General features: G+C 41.7%; 1 protein-coding gene across 1 annotated transcript in view; it reads left to right on the forward strand.

Moving 5' to 3' along the window:
• Positions 1-320: 320 nt before the first annotated feature.
• Positions 321-19368, forward strand: part of MTMR12 (myotubularin related protein 12) — a 39601-nt gene continuing 20553 nt past the window's right edge. The window contains exons 1-6 of the mRNA XM_035100356.2: positions 321-569; positions 11061-11115; positions 13088-13227; positions 14626-14698; positions 15045-15175; positions 17809-17902. Coding sequence (XP_034956247.2) covers positions 336-569; positions 11061-11115; positions 13088-13227; positions 14626-14698; positions 15045-15175; positions 17809-17902 — 727 coding nt within the window. The 5' untranslated portion in view covers positions 321-335. The remainder of the gene's footprint in view (positions 570-11060; positions 11116-13087; positions 13228-14625; positions 14699-15044; positions 15176-17808; positions 17903-19368) is intronic.

Genomic DNA, 19368 nt, shown 5'->3' on the forward strand with positions numbered 1-19368 from the left:
CTCTCCATTTAAGCCGTTCCGTGAGTCATTTGTTGATACGGTAACCTATCTGTCGTTCAGCCCTCGGATTTTTTTAAAAAATTATTATTCTAATAAATGTTGCGATTGGTCCCACGACACTTTTCCCCACCCCTTTTTACGGGAACGACCATTCCCTGCAAAGCGAGCGAGAAAGGGCGGGCGAGTAGGCGGGACCTCTGCCTGGGATCGACCTCCTGCCGGCCCAATGGCGGCGCGCATGGCTGGGAGGCGCTCGTGCATTAATAGGGCGGCGGGGGGTGGGGTATAGGCTCACGTGCGCCGCCGGGACTGTTGGGCTCCTGCCGCTCGCTGCGATGGGAGGGATTAACTACGTGAGACGAAGCAGGGCGGCGCTGGAGAACGACGAAGACGCGGAGTCCTCCTGGGAGCAGCTGCCGACGCCGCCGCAGTCGCCGCCCGCCGGCACCGGCCGGAGCCCTGGCAGCGCCGCCGCCGGGAGTTCGCGGGGGCCAGACATGCTGGGCGCGGGGGGCGGCGCGGGGGCCAGGCCGGTCAAGCCCTCCTTCGTCTCCTACATCAGCCCGGAGGTAGGTCGGGTATTGTGTGGACCAGGCGAGGCGGTTGGTCTGAGAGGAAGGGAGGGCGGGTGGGGCTGGCTGGCTGGCGGCGCGCGGGACGAGGAGGAAGTTGGGACTCGGGGGGAGAAGGGGGCGAGGTGGGTCGGCGTGGGAATGGGGTCCTCCAGGGCTATCTACCTATATGTATACATACATACATACATACATACATACATACATACACACAAGCAAACACACACCCCTTGGGAGTGTCTGCTCCTGAGAAGTGCACTTTTAATAACACTATGGCTATTTTCAAATGCTTGTTTTCCGTTATTATTATTTTTAGTAGACCACCTTATTTATTCCACAAAAGCGTAGACCAGAGTTTGTTTCTCAAACAAACTTGGGTCTTGAAACCCATGAAAGATTAATTCTTCAGGTCTCTTAGAAGGGTTGCTTCCTCAGTGCGCTGCGAAGTTGGGTCGGTGGTCCCTGCTTTATTTGGGGAGTATCTGGTCCTCGCAAGTGAAGTTTTTTTAAAAAAAGAAACCAGCCGTAGAACGATAGCGTTGGAAGGGTTCCCCTCCCCCCACAAGGGTTAATCTAGCCCAACCCCCTACAGCGCAGGTATAGGCACGTGGCCCATTTGGGGATCGAGCCCGCGACCTTGGCGTTATTAGCAGGACGTGGCTTCCGTAGAAGTGTAACCATGATAATAAACCTTGTTTTCGTGACGCCGCGAGGCTTTCGCTTTTTAGGATAACAATATATTGCTTTTTCCTTTTTGTAGGTTAGTGTGCCTACTTGTGAAGTTGGGTCAGTGGTGCACTTTCACTCTCTCACAACCCCCTCCCCCTTTTGCGTTGAGGGGAGGAGGGTGGAGCAGTCACCAAGTGTGCAAGGAGGAAAAATAGTCGCTTGTCTGGCGTCAGCATGTATGGTGCTTCGCACAGTGAAAGTCTCTGCCGCAGGAGCTTAAAAGCTTACTTGATTGGGGGGGGGGAGGTAACAGCAGCAGGAGGAGAAAACGGGAAGAGAAGAATAAGGATAAATTTAGCTTTTGATAATAAGTTACTGGGGGTTTTGATATTTTTTTAACTGCACAAAACTAAAAGCATTGAAACCATGAAATTATTTACGTCTTGATGGCATTTGCTCATATCTATGCTCATGTTGGTGCGTTTCCAACAAAAACAAGTGTAGTCGTTGAATTATAATGGGTTAAAAAAATACATTGAGTTGGTGATGTGCCCCGTTGAAGCTTCATATTTAACCATTAGCTTGATACCAGCTTTCCTACTGTGGTCGAAGTAAGGACCTCCCTAGCTATATGTTTACTCAGTATCAAGCTCCACTGAGCTCACTGGGACCTACTTCCAGGTAAGGCTGCTTAAAGGGTTGTGACTTTACTGTCCAAATAATTTTGCTTTGCTGATACAGAGAGGCTAATTTCTCCCTGTAATGCTTCGTTTTAAAATATGTGAGCCTTCATATACTTGGGATGTAATGAGTTCATTTTTAAGTTTGTATTTTCTGAATGCTGCCAAGGTATGTCAGAACAGTATAACTTTTGTGAAGTGGTTTGACTCAAGCCTGCACGGGATAGTCTTTCATTTGTTCCTTAAGGAATGTTTCCTGCCTTGCTCCCTCCAAGCTCCTTGGAGTTGGGTGCAGGCTAAAGTAGCATTGTGAGGAAAGGACCGCTATATGTGTGTAGTACTGTATATTGATTTGTAGTTACAGTAAAGCACCTGTTGCTGTGACAAAAGTAGGTGGGGAAGGAAGCCTTGTATAAGGCAAAACACTCAGTGGGCTCTATATTCCACTGTCAAGAGGAAGTCATCCAGGCTTTGCCATCATTTGTAAAAATATCATTTTTCTTTTTCCAATAGGAGTTAACAGTCATTAATTACTATAAGGGGAAGGTATATAGAAAAGGTGTGCACCTGATGGGAGTTAAACCTGCTCTCTGCCTGTGGTGACCTCTGCCATTACAAATCAAATTTATCTGCATAACTGCATTCTTGATAGTGCTAAAGTATGATTGCATGTGGGACAAAAAACCTAATTAAAACTTTCTCTTTTCCCCTCCTTCCCCTTTTAATCAGTAGCCTGGTCAGAGATGGAGCTAAGTAGGTGTGGTTAGAGGGATATGATTTCTGAATATTCTCCTCTCAAATCACTAGGTGTAAGGCAGGTGTAATTCTGTGGCCTCCCTCTCATAATTTTTTGGCTGCAATTAGGCTTGAAAGAAGCTTTGTATGCATTTTTTCAAGCCTAATTGTGACAAAGGTTTTTGGGTTTTTTTTTGCGGGGTAGGGAGGTGTGAAGAAAATAAGCTAATGCCTCAACCAGTGGTGTTCCTCCTGCCAAAAATGTCACCTATGCTACAACTTGGCTTGAAAAAAAGCCTTCTGTTGGCTACAGTGCTCTTCCCCGCTGTGGTTACGCTTTAAAATTCAAAAGAAGTCCCAGTCCCGCCCCCATTCTTTAAGGGAGATGCTCTTCCTGTTGTTGCAATGCCCTTGAGGATTTCTCAGGTTCCCAAATATGCCCACTAACCCCAAAAGCTGATATTTGGAAGTGTATGAGAGAGCCAATGAAGAATGGTGTGAGTGTGGAGTGTTGAAATATGGCATTTCCTGCTTTCTTTTAAATGCCTGAGGAGCTTATCGTTAGGTAGACAAGTGTGCTGAGGGAGTTTAGTGAATTGAGGAGAGAAGGTTGTCTTTGGCAGGGTATTGGAGGGCAATTTGTCTTGTGGGAATGCTGTGATGGAAGAGGCGCTCTTCACATCCCCTACATCTCCTGTTCATATCCTGCAGCAAACTATTAACAACAGCATATGAAATCAAAGAGTAATAGGGGAATAGATGGTTTCAGATAATACCTGCTGATGTAAGTGCACTGTAGGATTTTCCATCTCTTCATAGACAGAGACTATATATTTTTGCTCAAAGGCTCATGGCAGGGATATGATATAAATTTAGGTGCAATGTGTGGAAACTGAAAGCCTTTGACTTGTATGTCTTCTAGATTACCTTTGTGAAGGGAGAATTGGAATTTTTTGCATATTGCTGCTTCCTGATTAGGCAGCCAATGAGCCAACTGGTTTGATTCTGTGCATAGGAAAGCATTTGCACATTTTCTGGATGAATGAGAGAGTGTTAAGCATGAGGTGGGTTTTAACAGGTAGGAGAGGCTATACAGTATTAATTGCAATTTATCCCTCCAGGCCATATGTATGGATTGAAGAGTTTTAAAAGTCCCATCCTTAGCAGCAAAATTGAAGCATGTGGGAATTGAGCTGTAAAACCTTGTTTTGAGCAAGTCTAGCCATGAAGCTGGTTCTCTCTTTATTACCCTACTTAAAAAAGAATCAGACAACTTGTAAAGTGTAAGAATGAGATTTATAATCATGCAAAGGCAACAGTAAAAACAGTGCAGGCAAAATGCTTATATTTATAGTATAAATATATGTAAAGTTCCATATGGTGCTGAAGCTGAATAATGCTCAGGAAAATATCCCTTGTTTCTTGCCGGAATACATTGAAAAGTAGGGTGTAAATTATTCAACAGAAATACGGTAACTTTGCTTCATCGGTAAAGAAGCATGACTTCTGAACAGCATGACTGCAGAGTCTACAGTTATGGAAGATCTTGTAAGAAGGTACTTTTAAAAGAAATGGTGCCATGCTTCCAATTTGACAGGGGGAAGAAAGCAGAAACAATGCTTTCTTTACTTGCCAAAGTAATGAAAGCAGATACTTGAACTTGCCCTTCAGGCCAGTTCCATACTGGTTCTACTTGTTTATAGTTTCATTCTACTTTCTTTGACTGAAGGGCATTAAAATGATTTGAATATCCCAAATAATTGTTATAAAAATACAATTATCATTGTGCAGCAGTACTAAAATTTGGTGTTTGGGTTTGTTGATTTAAAGTTATCTCCATGTTAATTTATACTGGAACAAAGACTAAATAGGAAACAAATTTGGATAAAATTTCTAGTATCTAGTATATTGTCTTTTTTGGGGGGGGGGTCAGGTCCTTCAGAGATAACTTGCACAAAAATATCCTAAGCCTCAGATGAGCTCAAGTTATCCTGGGGGAAAACTTTGATTTTGAGTTTTGTATGTACCCTGTTTCTCATATTTTAAGACATACCCATAAAATAAGCCATAGCAGGATTTTTAAGCATTCAAGGAATATAAGTCATACCCCGAAAATAAGACATAGTGATAGGCGCAGCAGCAATGCCGGCCGTGGCAGGAGGAGGAGGAAAAAAATAAGACATCCCTTGAAAATAAGCCATAGTGTGTTTTTTTGAGGAAAAAATAAATATAAGACATGTCTTATAATATGAGAAACACGGTACTGCAGGGAAAATTCTAAGGTTAAGTTGCATTCATTAAATGGGAGCAAGGTGGTGCTTGGGGAAAATCCCTGGGATAAGTATGTTGTCAGACAACTCTTGTCAGGACACATTTTGTGTTAGTTTCTAATGGAGTTAACTGTGGAGCACTGCAAGCAATATGCCCTTGGTTGGGTTTAAGCTTCATTATTTCATTGTCTTGTTAGGGATAACTTGTTGGGTAGTATGGATATTGTGATATTGTGAGGGGGACTCCCTACAGGGAGCCTCCCCCCCCGGTCATCCTGACCAGCACTTCGCCCAGCGAGAGTGGGAGCAGCGGGTCAGGGGGGGCATGAGGAATGGAGCGGAAATTGAGGGAAGGCTCCGTGAGGCATCAGAGCCCTTGCACCGCCCCAGCCAACTAGTGGAGGAAGGAAGGCTCAGTGATGTATCAGAGCCCCTGCACTGCCCAAGCCAACAGGTGGAAGATGATGATGATGATGATGATGATGATGATGATGATGAAGAGTTTGGATTTGATATCCCGCTTTATCACTACCCAAGGGAGTCTCACAGCAGCTAACATTCTCCTTTCCCTTCCTCCCCCACAACAGACACTCTGTGAGGTAGGTGGGGCTGAGAGATTTCAGAGAAGTGTGACTAGCCCAAGGTCACCCAGCAGATACATGTGGAGGAGCGGAGATGTGAACCCGGTTCCCCAGATAAGGAGTCTACCGCTCTTAACCACTACACCACACTGGAAGAGGGAGTGCAGCCGCTTCCAGCGCCCGAATTGAGGTGCATGCCCAAACACAGGTTTAGGGCGCGACATTTTGGGGTCCCCAAGCTATTATGCTGGCCCCGAAGCAGAAGGGCGCCATTGCTGGATTCTGCAAGTGACTAGGAGGTCATGTTTTCTACTATCTCTGCACTGTAAATAGTATGCACAATAAAACCTTAAAAGACGGGCCGGACTGGAGCATCTTTACTCGAGAGTAGCCACAACAATCCCCTGACAGATATAAACTTGGCCTGTCTCATTACTATGGCTAAGGAAACATGGATGTGCTATGGGATCACACGATTCCACTCCTGTAGAGTACAGCTTCTTGCTCCCCCAATATTAATCATGGTCAAAACCAATGACATTACCAGGGATTACTGATAGCCAGGGTTACATATTCAAGATAGATTCCATTATTAGTTAAACACCTGGTTGGCATTAACCGAGTGAAATTGTGGGTGAAAGGATATGTTTCATCAGTTTTGCATTTCTGGTGTTTTATAATTCTATCTGCAGAAAGACCGGTTAAGCTTATGATAAAAGTACAGTGGTTTTTGAACTTAGTGTTGTGTGTTGAATCTCAGCTGCTTGTGAAGTAGTGTTATTTCATCTATAAAATATAAACTAAGTGTAGGGAATTGCACATCTCCAGGAGTAGATACTACTAACTGTAAACACTCACATTTTCCCACAATAAACAGTTCACTGCTATGGAAGTTTAGTCTTTGCTGCATCTATATTTGGCTGATTTCCTGCTGCTTTGCAGCTTGGATAATGTCAAGCATTTTCTTCTCTCTCTCTCTCTCTCTCTCTCTCTGTATGTATGTGTGTTTGCAGAGTACCAAAATGTTTTAAAAACCAGTTATGGTAGATCCTCCTTGTCAGTTAAAGAGAAGCTGATGATGCTGGACAATATTGACTCCAGCATGTACTGCCTGTCATGGTATTTTTTTATGATCTTCAAAGAGAATGTCTATATTTATGTAGACAAAGCAGTAGCATCCCCCCCACCCCCCAGGGAGTTAATCATAGACTCCAGGCAACTCCAAGGTTTGCCGAAGAACTAAGCAAGCATCCTCAGCAAAAACTCTAAGGATAGGAATCCTCCAAGCATCCTAATAAGGAATAAGCAAATTCTGTAAGTACAGAATGCTTCTTGGCTGTTGGGGGGCAGGAGGGGAGGGAATACAGAAAACCAGGTTGGAGGAAGATGGAAGTTAGTGCATGGAAAAGAAGGAAGAGACTCTAGCTATGAAGTATAAAGAAAACATCTGACTTCATAGGCCACTTCCTGCTTCATACTGAAGCTATTTTAAAATGTTTCCAGGGGCAGAGGTGAGAGCTGCCCATAAAAATAATGGAGAAATCCAAGATTTTAAAGTAGCTTTGGGATTTGTTACCAGTGAGTCCACCCCAACCAAAATAACTCTGCAAGAGGTAGCCACAAAGAGCTCTGTTCCTTCTCACTTTCTTCTTAATTAGAATGAAACCCTTTAAAATAAAATCCTACTACAGTACTATATATTTCAAAGCATGTAAAGTCTTTTATATTACTGGTTTGAAGAAGCTTTGTATAAGAGAGGGTGCTTTACAACAGCCCTGCACTATATAGTTAATACTGCAGATTAGACTTTACAACAACCCTGCAGAATAATAATAATAATTTTATTATTTATACCCCGCCCATCTGGCTGGGTTTCCCCAGCCACTCTGGGCGACTTCCAACAGAATATTAAAATACAATAATCTATTAAACATTAAAAGCTTCCCTAAACAGTATATCTTCGTAAGGATTGGTAAATGGTGAGCCTTTAAATCTGCAATACATTTCTTTCTGCCTCTACTTGTAGTCTGTTCGGTACAGCCCAGAAGATGTGTAAATTGGATTTGCTAGCCACTTGTTAAATGCACTTGGAATAGCAGCTGTTTTCAGAAAAGGGAACTTGGAATCCAGGTGTATATTTATATATTTAAAGAATTTATGCACTTCCAAAAACGGATTACAGTTATCTGATCAAATATTATGTTGTCTAATAGAATATGCATTCAAAGTCCTTGTCTTTTTGTTACCTTGGCTGTTTTTTAACCAGCTCCTGACTATTGGGATGAATAACTCCAGTGTGCAAAGCTGACTTAAGAACATCTAGAGACTGCACTCGCTCTTTATGCAGCTGCACATCTCAATACTGTGCAACTTAATTGTTTCAGCTTTCCAACTCTGAATCACTTCAAGCTTAGCAACCTGCATCCTGTTTTTCTTTGAAGCTTTTACCAATGCACCTTTTACCGGGTTATGCGATTTGAAAACACTTAAATCTTTTGTTTAATTTTCATGCTACCTTTCATGCCTAAAGAGTGTCTAAAATATTTTTGCCCCGTTCTTGAGCTTAGGCTGTTCAGTTAAATTACTCAAGTCCTGTTTTAACATGACATGCATAAATTGACACTAGTAAACTTCTAGCTATACTTTTCTGGTACAGCTACAGCTCTTCAAGCATGAAATAATACTCTGACCCTACACAACTTTTTGCTCCCAGAGCTTAGCTGGGATTACTATAACATTTGAGTGAGACTTTGGCAGCCAAAATATTTAGGTGGGGAGTGCTGTTTCAGTGGCTATTTAACCTTCACCACTTTACATCCAGACAGATAAGGTGTTCTAGATCTCCACAAACAACCAGAAGCTATCTGTTCATTTAGTGACGTTTATTGTTATTGTGCCAACTTGCTGCTTAGTGCACGTGATGCTGATGTCCTTGGTCTGTGTGAGACTTGGAATTTGGCAAGAAGCTTTGAATACTGTACTGCAGAACCATTAAACCAAATAATCAGGAAAACAGTTTCCGAAATATTAAATATATTAGCTATATAGGCAGTATTCTGACTAATAGCCCCATGATTTCGGAAGGTAAATGAGAAATCATATTTAAGGGTTGTAACATCCTAGTTCCTTGCCCTTCCCTACTTTATTTTTATTTATCTTGACCAGTATGGGCATTTCCTAGTACAAGCTAATTTGCAGATTTTCTGTGAAGTAGAAAAGTGTTGCACTTGGCCAAGAAGGAAACAAGATTTTCCACATCAGTCTACTGTTTTAGGTTCAACAGTAGACTGATGTTAATGTTGGCTATTTTCCAGTATCTTAAAAACTATCAAGATAGTTTTCATCTTAGTAAAACAAGGTGAATTGCTGGTGGAAAATCAATACTTACCTTCTCTTTTAGGTAAGATACTAGAAATGGGTCACACTATAATGGATTGCCACTAGCAATAAGGACATGAGTCCAGCTTGGACCAATGTTATCATGCATCATGTTTCTGAAAGAGAAGCCAGCCAAGTACTTTTGGGAGAGGCTCAAGTAGGTCATTAAGTCAGTGGCTTTAGATCGTTGTGTTTTCCCCTCCTTTTGCTTAAGCAACTAATATTGAGGCAGTATATTAGCTGAAATTTTAGATTATTCATTAGATTATTTTTTTGCTTCCTTTAAGGAAGCAATTGGGAATGCAGTTGTCCTTATTGCTGGAGCTATTAAAAATGAAACTAATCTTATTTCATACCCCCCAACAACTTCAGGAAACTTTCTCAAAAAGATTATAAATTCCAATAGCTAGGAAAAGCTTCCAGTATTTAGTCATAATATTTGTATAGCACATCTATTAACTGCTGTAAGAATAACTATTGCCAGGACATGGAAATCATTACAATCAACTATGAGCCAATGCTACAATGCAATTTGGCAAATGGCATTATTGAACAAACTGACATAAATTTAAAAGTAGCAAGAGGCCAAACCTTGGAGGTTTTGAAACAGGTTATAATCGGAGGTTGGATGGCCATCTGTCATGGATGCTTTAGCTGAGATTCTTGCATTGCACGGGGTTGGGGTCCCTTCCAACGCTTAAGATTCTATGAAATTTTATGCAACCTGATGTGACTTTGATAACACACAATATGGTAGAACAGTGCCCATAGCTTGCAACACAGCCTGGCATTCATGAAGTACATATTTAATTTTTTTCCTTCTCCCGCTTCCTATAATTTCTAATTGTTGTTGATACAAAATACATTCACTTAGTCAGCAATCTAAGCAATAATCGTTACTATACATTTCATATCTGTCATAACTGTACTAATTTTGGCATATGTATACTTGGATGAATATATTAAAGTTGTGTGTGAGTTTTATTTTGTAATAAATTTATGTAATCGTTGTATGCCATAAGCACTAATGTAAACAAAGATATATTTCAATGCAACCATGTCAAACAGTTCAAATATGAAAATGAATAAAAGCTATGTTACAAAAAATAAAATACTGGAGCTGCTATGTTCTTGACATTTGCCTTACTTGCTAGGAAGTAAAGAACACTGTTGAGTGTTAACGGCAATTTTTTTATCTTGGCGCTAGTTTGTTTATGCAACAAACATCGACTGTATTATTCTCCTAGCTGAAACAGGCTGTGGAACAAGATCTGGGCACTCCTGGTTTATTTGTTACTGGTGAAGCAGCAGCTGGGAATATTGGTCCATGATGAAACTAATGTGAAAGGAAGCGATCATAGCTGATTGGTTTTCCCCAGTGGAGGAGAAAGCACAGATAGGTACTGTCCCTGGAGAAGTGAAGGGCAGACTAATTAAAGTGCTAGGTGTTTTTTTAAAAAAAGCCATTAGGAAAATAGAGAATGATGGCTAGCTGATGCAAATCCTAAAATAACAGTTACATGTATATGTTGATATAAACTATCACAACATCTTTTGCTGTTTGAACCAGAAAAGTGAAGATACTGTTAATTGTGAATAGCAATGTATTTCAGCCCTCAAAGTACAACATTTCTGTAGATGGCAGGTGTAGCCAGGAGTTGCGAAGAGGCAATGTGGTAAGTCTTCCTTTTTGAGTGGCTTGTGTAACTTAGGACAAGGGCAGGAGGACAGTGTGTTGCGTTGAATTCTACAGTCTTGGAACCAAATGGGGGCATACATTCAAGTTGTCTTTCAGCCAATATTAGATGGCCAGAGTTTCAGTTTCAGTTAGAATATCCCAACAAAAACTAAACAGCTATTTGTATGGCAAAATAGGAACTCAAATTCCTGCATAGTTTAAGTGGCAATCAACAAGAGAATAATAGTTTTCTTATCTTATAGCAACTTACACAGTTGCTTTCTTTTGTTTGTGTGTATGTATATACGTAAAGAAAATCTGTGAACCCTTTGCTGGACTAGCTGCTTGCTTGACTAATTTCTAGTTACAGTATAACTTTATTTGCCAAACAATATGGTACTTTGAACCCTCCTAAAGCAATACAGTATTTACTGGAAAGCATTTGAAACGGAGCTTTTTACTTCTGATTTGGACTAATGCAATGTCTTTTCTTCTAGGAGATATATGTGAGGGAAGCCACAGGAAGGGAAGTAGAGCCAAATTTGTTGCCAGGTAACATATAGACAATGCTGTAGAATCTTACCAATGTTATACGCATAACCTGCCTAAAAGACCTGAGATAAAGGACATGTGTCAAGATTTGTCCAACTGCATTTTGGTTTTGTAGAATGCCTCAACAATTTCTATAACAGATGGTGAAAGTTGACAGTAACTATTAGGTTCATAGCAGTTCTCTCTCTCTCTCTCTCTCTCTCTCTCTCTCTCTCTCTCTCTCTCTCTCTCTCTCTCTCTCTCTCTCACTCTCTCAAACACCTTCCTTTTTTAAGGGAGAGGAAGACTGGCTTGATGTTTACTTTACTACTAAGAGGAGCCTTTGATGAATGATGTCAGGGCTGGGAAAGTTTAAAGCTTTGTGGCTGAGAAAACTCCTGTGCCAATGCAAACTGTTGCCAAGACAGAACAGTCTGGAAGCTTTGCAGAATGGTTGGTAGTCTACAACAGAGGTTGCCACCATTTTTGGACCAATGGACATATTTGGAATTGTGAGAAAGTGCCTTGGTCACCATCATAAAATGACTGCCATGGTAGACATGACCATTACCAAACATACTTGTTTCATATAAGACAAAGTCTCTCTTTGGCAGCAGAGAGAGAGAGAGAGAGAAGCTAGCCATAGAGAGCAGAAACTCAGCTGAAGAGGTGCACACAATCTGAGAAAATACAGATACGACCCACCCTTTCATTTTTCTCTCTTGGGTTGCTTCACTCTCCTCCCCACCACCTCCTTGCATTGGGTCTGGCTGCTACTCCCACTTACTTTTTTCTGTCGTCTTCAGTGTTTTTACAAGGTGCTTTTCCTTCTCCCTGCTTGGCGTGGATTGAAGCAAGCGCCTGAGTAGCCAATGCTCATAGAACTGAGAAAGTGGGAAGGAGCAGCATACTGTGCACTTTCACTTCTCTATACTTTTCAAGGCTGAGATAGGCAGGTGTGGTTCCAGCTCTCAGCCTGGAAAAGTTCATAGTTCAACAAGCATGAGTGTGACACCCTTCTCACTTCGTCATCTCTTAAGTTCTTCTCAAGGTTGTGATTATTCCCTTCCTCCTTCAGAAGAGAGAAAATGGTGTGAGGGAATGTGGAGGCCTTGTGTGTGCTGGAAGGTTATTGCACATGGTCACCACATTACTGCAATGTCCAAAAGAACCCCCACATGGCTGCTATAGGAATTGATTGCAGCATCTGAGCACAATTGCTACTTTCTTTGATAATTTAGGAGAAAGTAAACAAGGGTGGGGAAGAAGGAATAGCAACTTTATCTCTAAGAGGTGTATAGAATGAAGACTACTGTCTTACTCCTGTATGGTGAGCTGCATCTGCCAATATTCCCTTCTGTGGAGCTATTAGGTTTAGGAACCCTGTTTTCTGGCACCTGGCCACCCTTGTGAGTTAAAAAATTTAGTGGGGTTAAAGGTGGGTCCCGAATGTGAAGGAAGTTGAAGACTCTGCCTTGCCATTCAGCTAAGGGTACCTAGATATGGGCCTCCAGAAGTTACAGGACTACAACTCCCAGCACCCTGTGGTCAGAGATGATTGAAATCAGTTAATATCTGGAGAATCACATGTTCCTCATCTGGAGGGCTACAGGTAAATGAGTATGGGAAGGTAGTGAGAAATGGCTATATGTAGAACAAGCTTGCTTTAAAGGCTCCAGGTGTTAATGGGCTTTAGCATCCTTCCTTCTGTTTCTGCATTGCAGGTAACTTGCATTTCCTAGCCATGTAAAACAGAGCATACTTAGAATATTGAAAGTGGATTTAATGAACACTAGGAGCTCTGTAATTTAGACCAATAATACTCAACAGCAGTCGTTGATTTAAATATTTCGCCTCTGTAATTCTTCAAGTACTCTTTCCTGCAGTGAAGTTACATGTGACAACTTCATTTGTAATTTGTTAGAGAAGCTTTGCATTAAAGAACCTGAGTAGTTCACTGCACTGTGCTAAGAAGCATGTTGATTTCCATCAGGTGAACTGCTGCTTTGTGAGGCAAATAAGGTTTTGAAGTACACACAAAATGATGGATCAAACCGTGGCACCTATGGGAAACTTATATGCACAAATTTCAAGATTTCATTCCTTGGTGAAGAATCTGCTTTGGAGGATGATGTAAGAAATCTAAGTTAACCTTGTTATCTTTGTGAGTGTATCCTCTTCATTATATGGTGGCAGGCTGCTATAGAGTGCATTTAGAGTCCAGTCTAGAAACTGTTGAAGGAAGAATGATAGTAGCCAGATCTCTAGTTTCCAGTAGTTGATGCACTAGTTGAACTGATAAGGACACTCTGGGATAAAGCTGCAACCTGAGAATCCAGGAATAAAGTTGATTTGAGCAGTGCCCCAAGACAAATCTGACCTAATAAGGAAGGGTGATCAGATCCAGAATGAGTTGCATCCATAGTCTGTTGAGCTGCTAAAAATTAATTCATAATCCATATAAAACAGTTTAAGCATTCTCACTCTCATTCAGTCGATCACTGATTGCAGGCACAGGTTCATGGACTTTACCTTGGTTTACTGAAAACGAGAAATGGAGCATGCTGTAATTGGAATATGTTGACTTACTCTATCACCTGACAACCTCTCTCAGCAGTTTAATGTAAATGCCAAATACCACGGGGAAAAATATTGAATCCCAAGGAATCCTACAGAATAACTTGCTTGAGAAGGTACCACCTTCTCAAGCCTACCTTCCACTAAGCAGAACCATTACAAAGGGTGCCCTTAATCTTGCAAGGCAGTCCAGGAGGATACTGTAGCGGCTGATATTGAAAGCCACTGAGATGTCCAAGAGGATCAAGAGTAATGCTCTTCTCCTAGCAAAGGTTGTTCTCCAGAGATGCCCAAAGCAATTCCTCAGAATTAGAGAAACCTGAAATGAGACGGGGGTAGATATTTTGCTTCATCCAACAGTGGCCAGGGATGGCAGGCTGCCTGGCTTTGCATGCTATATTTGAATATTTTGCAAAACACCACTCTGGCCCATTTAGGTTGCAGTCTTAAGGTAGTGGTTTCCCTAAACATGTAGCTTTTAGAATACTGGAGGTAAAAATGAGGCTTAACAATTGCCTTCAAATATTAAATGTGTATCTAGTTCTTCTAGGATGGACAAGTTGCTGGTGAACCATCAAGTTATTCACAGCTTCAAATCTGTAGCGATGTCAAAGCAGTCTCTGTAGTAAAATGATTTGTTTTTAGGTAAGATTAGATTGTAATTGACAGGGATGTGACATTAAAATTAGGGATTTTTAAGCATCAGTGGGGAGTAATGGAGGGTTGTTGGCGCTCTCCGAAGACTGAGGCTTTGGAAATTGGAAAAAGAAACTTCAAAACTCGTAGCCACAAGTGAGTTGATTAGACTGAGTGATAGTGACTGCCTCAAGGTCACACACTGAGCTTCATGGTTGAGAGTGAACCCTAGTCTTCCAGTCTTTATACTTAAAATACAGAGTAAATGAAAATGCTTGTGCCTGTTAAGGAACACACAAAACATTTTTCTTTTTTCAGGAATCACAATTTAATAATAAAATCATTGGGGAAAATGACATCACTCTTCAGTGTGTGGACCAGCTTTATGGAGGTAGGCTGACAACTTCTTGTGACTATTTGGTGTCAACTAAACAACTTGTTTCACTTGGTGATCCTAATCTAAAGTTCAGTTTTGGTGCTACTTGTTTGAGTTTTAATTTGTAAATCTTATGCAATGTGTCAATATCGCTTGCTATGAAGCATGTATTCCAACATATTTAACTCTCCAATAGCCTCGTTGGCAAGATAGTTTCCCATTCCTTATATCAGGATGAATGTGTGTTTCTTTTCAGCTCCTGTGATGGTCACTAATCTAGAATTATTGATAGAATTGTTCACAATAGAGAAGGGGTAGATTTCCTTGTTCCCTGTTCTAAAACTATCCCCCCCCTTTAAAGCTTATGATGATAAAAAGAAACCGCTGAATGGTCAACTGAGACGATACCCAGAAACGATGATAATCTACTGCAAAGATCTCAGAGTGTTTCACTTCTGCTTGCACTACACCAAGGAGGAAGAAGTAAAACGGGTAACTGTAGCCTCAATTCCCTTTCTTTAGAACAAAAACTTTTGGGAGTAGCTATGACAAAACTTTCATGAATAGAGTGACTAAGGTTTTTCCGTCAGGCATTTACAAAGTTTTAATGTGGATGTGCAGCATCTTGGTACATCGTTCTGAAAAATTTCTCTCCTGTTGCTTTCATTAAACCTGGAAGCAAGTCAGAGTGTAGTTTTCAAACCATGTGTGTAGTTTTCAAACCATGAGCAGTACCCATGGTACCCATGTACTGCTTGTAGATGGTTTGTAATAAAGAAAAGCATTAATCTGGATTCAGATGTTGGAACAAGACAGATTCTGGCTTGTTTTCGAGTGGCACAAGAGAATTGGGGAAAGGAACACAGATAACTCTTCATGTTCAACTACAGTTTAATGTGATGTATGAACCAACCCAGTGGCTGGAATTGCTCAAAGATATTATCCTCTTGCAGCCAAAAATAAATAGAAATATTAAAATACTACTATTAAAAGAAATAGGTAAATATAAAGAAAAACAGTAAAAGGAATATTCAGCTAGTGCTTTTATACCAATCCAGCATTGATACATTCATCACACACTGACAGATGCTCTATGTGTGGACATACAGGCAGTCTTGTTTCTAATGGCGGCAGTAAGCTTCTTTCATGTATTTGAATGAAAAATTGACACATTTAGAGAAAGTGGGAGCATCCCAAATTAGTCACTCCTTAAAACTTAAAAACTTATTACTTCAGAATTGCCACTGAGGATTTGGAAATCACAGGAAAACAGCATGTACAGCATAATATGTACAGTAACATTAAAAGTGCAGTCTACGTAATAGTGAAGCTTCTTTCCTTCGGTTTGTCTGAACTGCCTTAACATCGCAGCCTAGCCATTGTTCAGGTGTCAGGATAAAGAGTTGCAGGCTTGCTCCAGTTCCTTCCCCCAGCTCCTGGTTCATGGTGAACATAGCTTGCTTGATTTGGATGGCCTTCCGGCAAACCAGGAAATAGAATGGAAAAGAGTTAGTGTCCATGCATGCAGCACTTCCTCAGTGGCAAAGTCATAGTTTGGCTGTTGCTCTGTTTATACATTGAGTGCAGAAGCTAGAATTACTTACCGTAAGTCCTTTTTACATCTAGTGCTGAAAATTGCAGAAGTGTATACACTTAGTAATGACACACAAATTGATAGACTTCATCTGTCCACTCATCCAAGATTATATAGCCTTGGCCTATGTCACATCATATACCGGTAGTACATTTGGTACATTGTTTCTGGAGTTTGTCCCTTACAGGGAGTTGTTCATACTCATTGCAGTAGTATAAGGTTTTAGACTGCACCGCCTTTAAGTTTAAAAAGTGACCTTAATATAGCTTGAAAATGTGTGGGAGTCTTGAACATTTAACTTCTCGCAACTTTCCTCTGTTTGGAACAAAGGATACATCTAGAAAGGACCTCTTGTTATCCAGGAATGTGAAGAACATGTGACTTGGCCTTTTAAAAATCTCTCATGCCCTCCTGTCAGTCATTGTCATAATGACATAGGGCGATTGACAAGTGGGTGGTTCCACTCAACTGTCAACGTTGGCCCATGGAAGTAGGGGGAGGTAGTAACTAAGCAGGATTAACCACCCTAAATTCTATCCTGCTTTCTGCAGGGATTAGCTGTGCAAGCAAGTTGCCTATAGGGAATATGCATGCAAAGTCAAGCCAAAGAGGATTGAAGTTCCCTGCCACCAGCTGATGTGTGGGGTTGTTAATGTTTTGCTTTCATGCTGTTTTACTGGACACATCTTTTCCTGCACCATACCTAATGTTTCATATGACGCCAGGTGTAGGGCAGATCAATGTGGTTTGAGGGAAATGGTCTGGCGGGTGAAATGGGGAATCTTGGTCAAATCTGGCTTGTGAGCGGAAGGAAGGGTCCCTGGCCCTTTGTGCTATATCCTGTTCTTTAGGCTTATCCCCGGTTTGTTTGTTTTTTTGCCTTCACCCAACAGAGTCTCTTTTCAACCACTTGGAGCTCAGCATTGTAACCTTAAGTATTAATTTTAGTCCTAAAGTGTCTGCAGGTTCTCCAAACTGGGAGCCTTGTCAGTAAAAAGCTATCTAAACATTTCCCATAAGAATAGGGTCACCCTGGGCACAGGCCAGTTTTCATCTTGAAGGTTAATTTGTCCTTCCATCAGCTCGGGACAAGGCATAAGCTAGACTTTAAGAAAATACATAAAACATATGCAGTCACTCTGATACTCAGATTCCCTCTTGGTATCCTTCACTCCCATTTCTTCACCATTTCTTCACCTTCCAAAGTGGTATCCTTTGTCAGATGGTTGCTTCAGCATGTTCTGCCTTCGTCTTGATCTGACAAGCCAGTCTGTTCTCTCTTCCTAGGATCAGGGTAACTTAAACACACTCCATTCCTTTCTGGATGCTTCCTTTGCCTCAAAGACAGAAAGGTTAGAGCTAGTAGCATGTTCCTTGCCTTCCTGAGTAGTAGTGGGGTTTAACTCATTTTTTTCTGGATGCCTCATTTGCCCCAAACAAGGATGAAACTTCTTGGTAAGCGACCAGCCTTCCTTTCTGGGTAATCCTTGTTTTGGTTTATAAATGTGTTGATTTGTTGATCCTTTCTTAGATCGTCAGTGGCATAGTTCATCAAGCACAGACTCCTAAGCTATTTAAACGCTTATTTCTGTTCTCTTATGCAACAGCTGCACCAAGTAAGGCAGGTAAGCATAATTCATAGTAATTGGTTTCAGAACTTGGTTTGGTTCTCAGTATAATTGGGGATTATCTGTTGAAGCAGGTTTGTTCTTCAGGTGGTATAACTACTCATGCAGAAGTGGAATTTATGATACTGGCAAATGTCAAATTATTTTCCTTACTAAATTTGAGAAGTTAATGGGTATAAAACCACCCCCAACTTGTTTAGGTGTTTGGTGGTATCATTTCCCATTTATTTCAATGGCAATAGCTTGGTCATCTAAGTAGTAAGTGATTTTAGTATGAATCATGAGATGTGATAAAATTCCAATCTGTATGGAATCAAAGAGAGGAACTTGAGTGGATGTCTGTATATGTCTCTTCCACACTTAGTGCTGAATTCTCTCTTGCTGAAAAAAGGATTTGCTAGAAAGACTGCATGTCTGAATTTTTGTCAAAGTATTTTGAACTCATGAGAAGGAAATCGGCAGTCTTCATTTCTGTATGCTTGGATTCCTTTTCTGCCGCCCAGCCAGATGGGCGGGGTACAAATAATAAATTATTATTAGTAGTAGTAGTATGATTTATTATCTGGTAAATAAAACTAAAAGCAGCTGTGTTTAGCCCTAATAACTGTGTAAAACTTTTCTGCTACTTCTAGCTGTTGAAATGATATAAATGGAGAGGGAGAGAGAGAGAGAGAGAGAGAGAGAGTTAGTTAATCAAATGGTAGAAGCAGTATTGAGATGAGACTAACCATGGGATAAAGATAAATGGCAACAAAGATCTTCTTCAATTTCATATCCAAACACCTTTAGGTAAAATCCAGGAAGGTGCTAGGGCATCCATTTGGACTCTGTACTCCTTAAGTCAGTGTTTCTCAACCTTTTTTGGGCCACGGCACACTTTTCTATGAAAAAAAATCCCGCGGCACACCAACTCTGTGCCGCCCTATATTAAGTTTAGTTTGGAGGGGAGACGTACCGGTAAAGCATGCCGCTGAAGAACTGCTGCGCGGTAGCCAGGTGGACCCACCAGGCGCAGAGCCTGCGGAGCGAGCGGGGACAGACCCCAGGCGGGCAGACACGGGTGCGCAGCTGCCGTCGCCTCCCTCCCAGCCGCCCCAGGCAGCCGCCGCCGCTCTGGCCCGGCGAAGGGAAGCCCTGTGCAGCCTTCCCCGCCTGCCTCCTCCTCCCCAGGAGGGCGATTTGCATTGTCACGTGCCTGGCGGCCGCCAATAAACAGCTCTGACCCGCCGGAAAGGAAGCTGGCCGGGTTACGACGCGGGCGCTCGCCTCGCGTCGTGACCCGGCCGGCTTCCTTTCCGGCGGGTCAGCGACGTGACAGTGCAAATCGCCCTTCTCGTCGCGGCACACCAGCCAGTGTTTCGCGGCACAGTAGTGTGCCGCGGAACACCGGTTGAGAAACGCTGCCTTAAGTTGTATGTAACTGCAACACAAGTGAAAACTATACCAAAACATTATTCTGCCTA

The sequence above is a fragment of the Zootoca vivipara genome, chromosome 11 (genome assembly GCF_963506605.1).
Source record: "Zootoca vivipara chromosome 11, rZooViv1.1, whole genome shotgun sequence".
Lineage (NCBI taxonomy): Eukaryota > Metazoa > Chordata > Lepidosauria > Squamata > Lacertidae > Zootoca > Zootoca vivipara.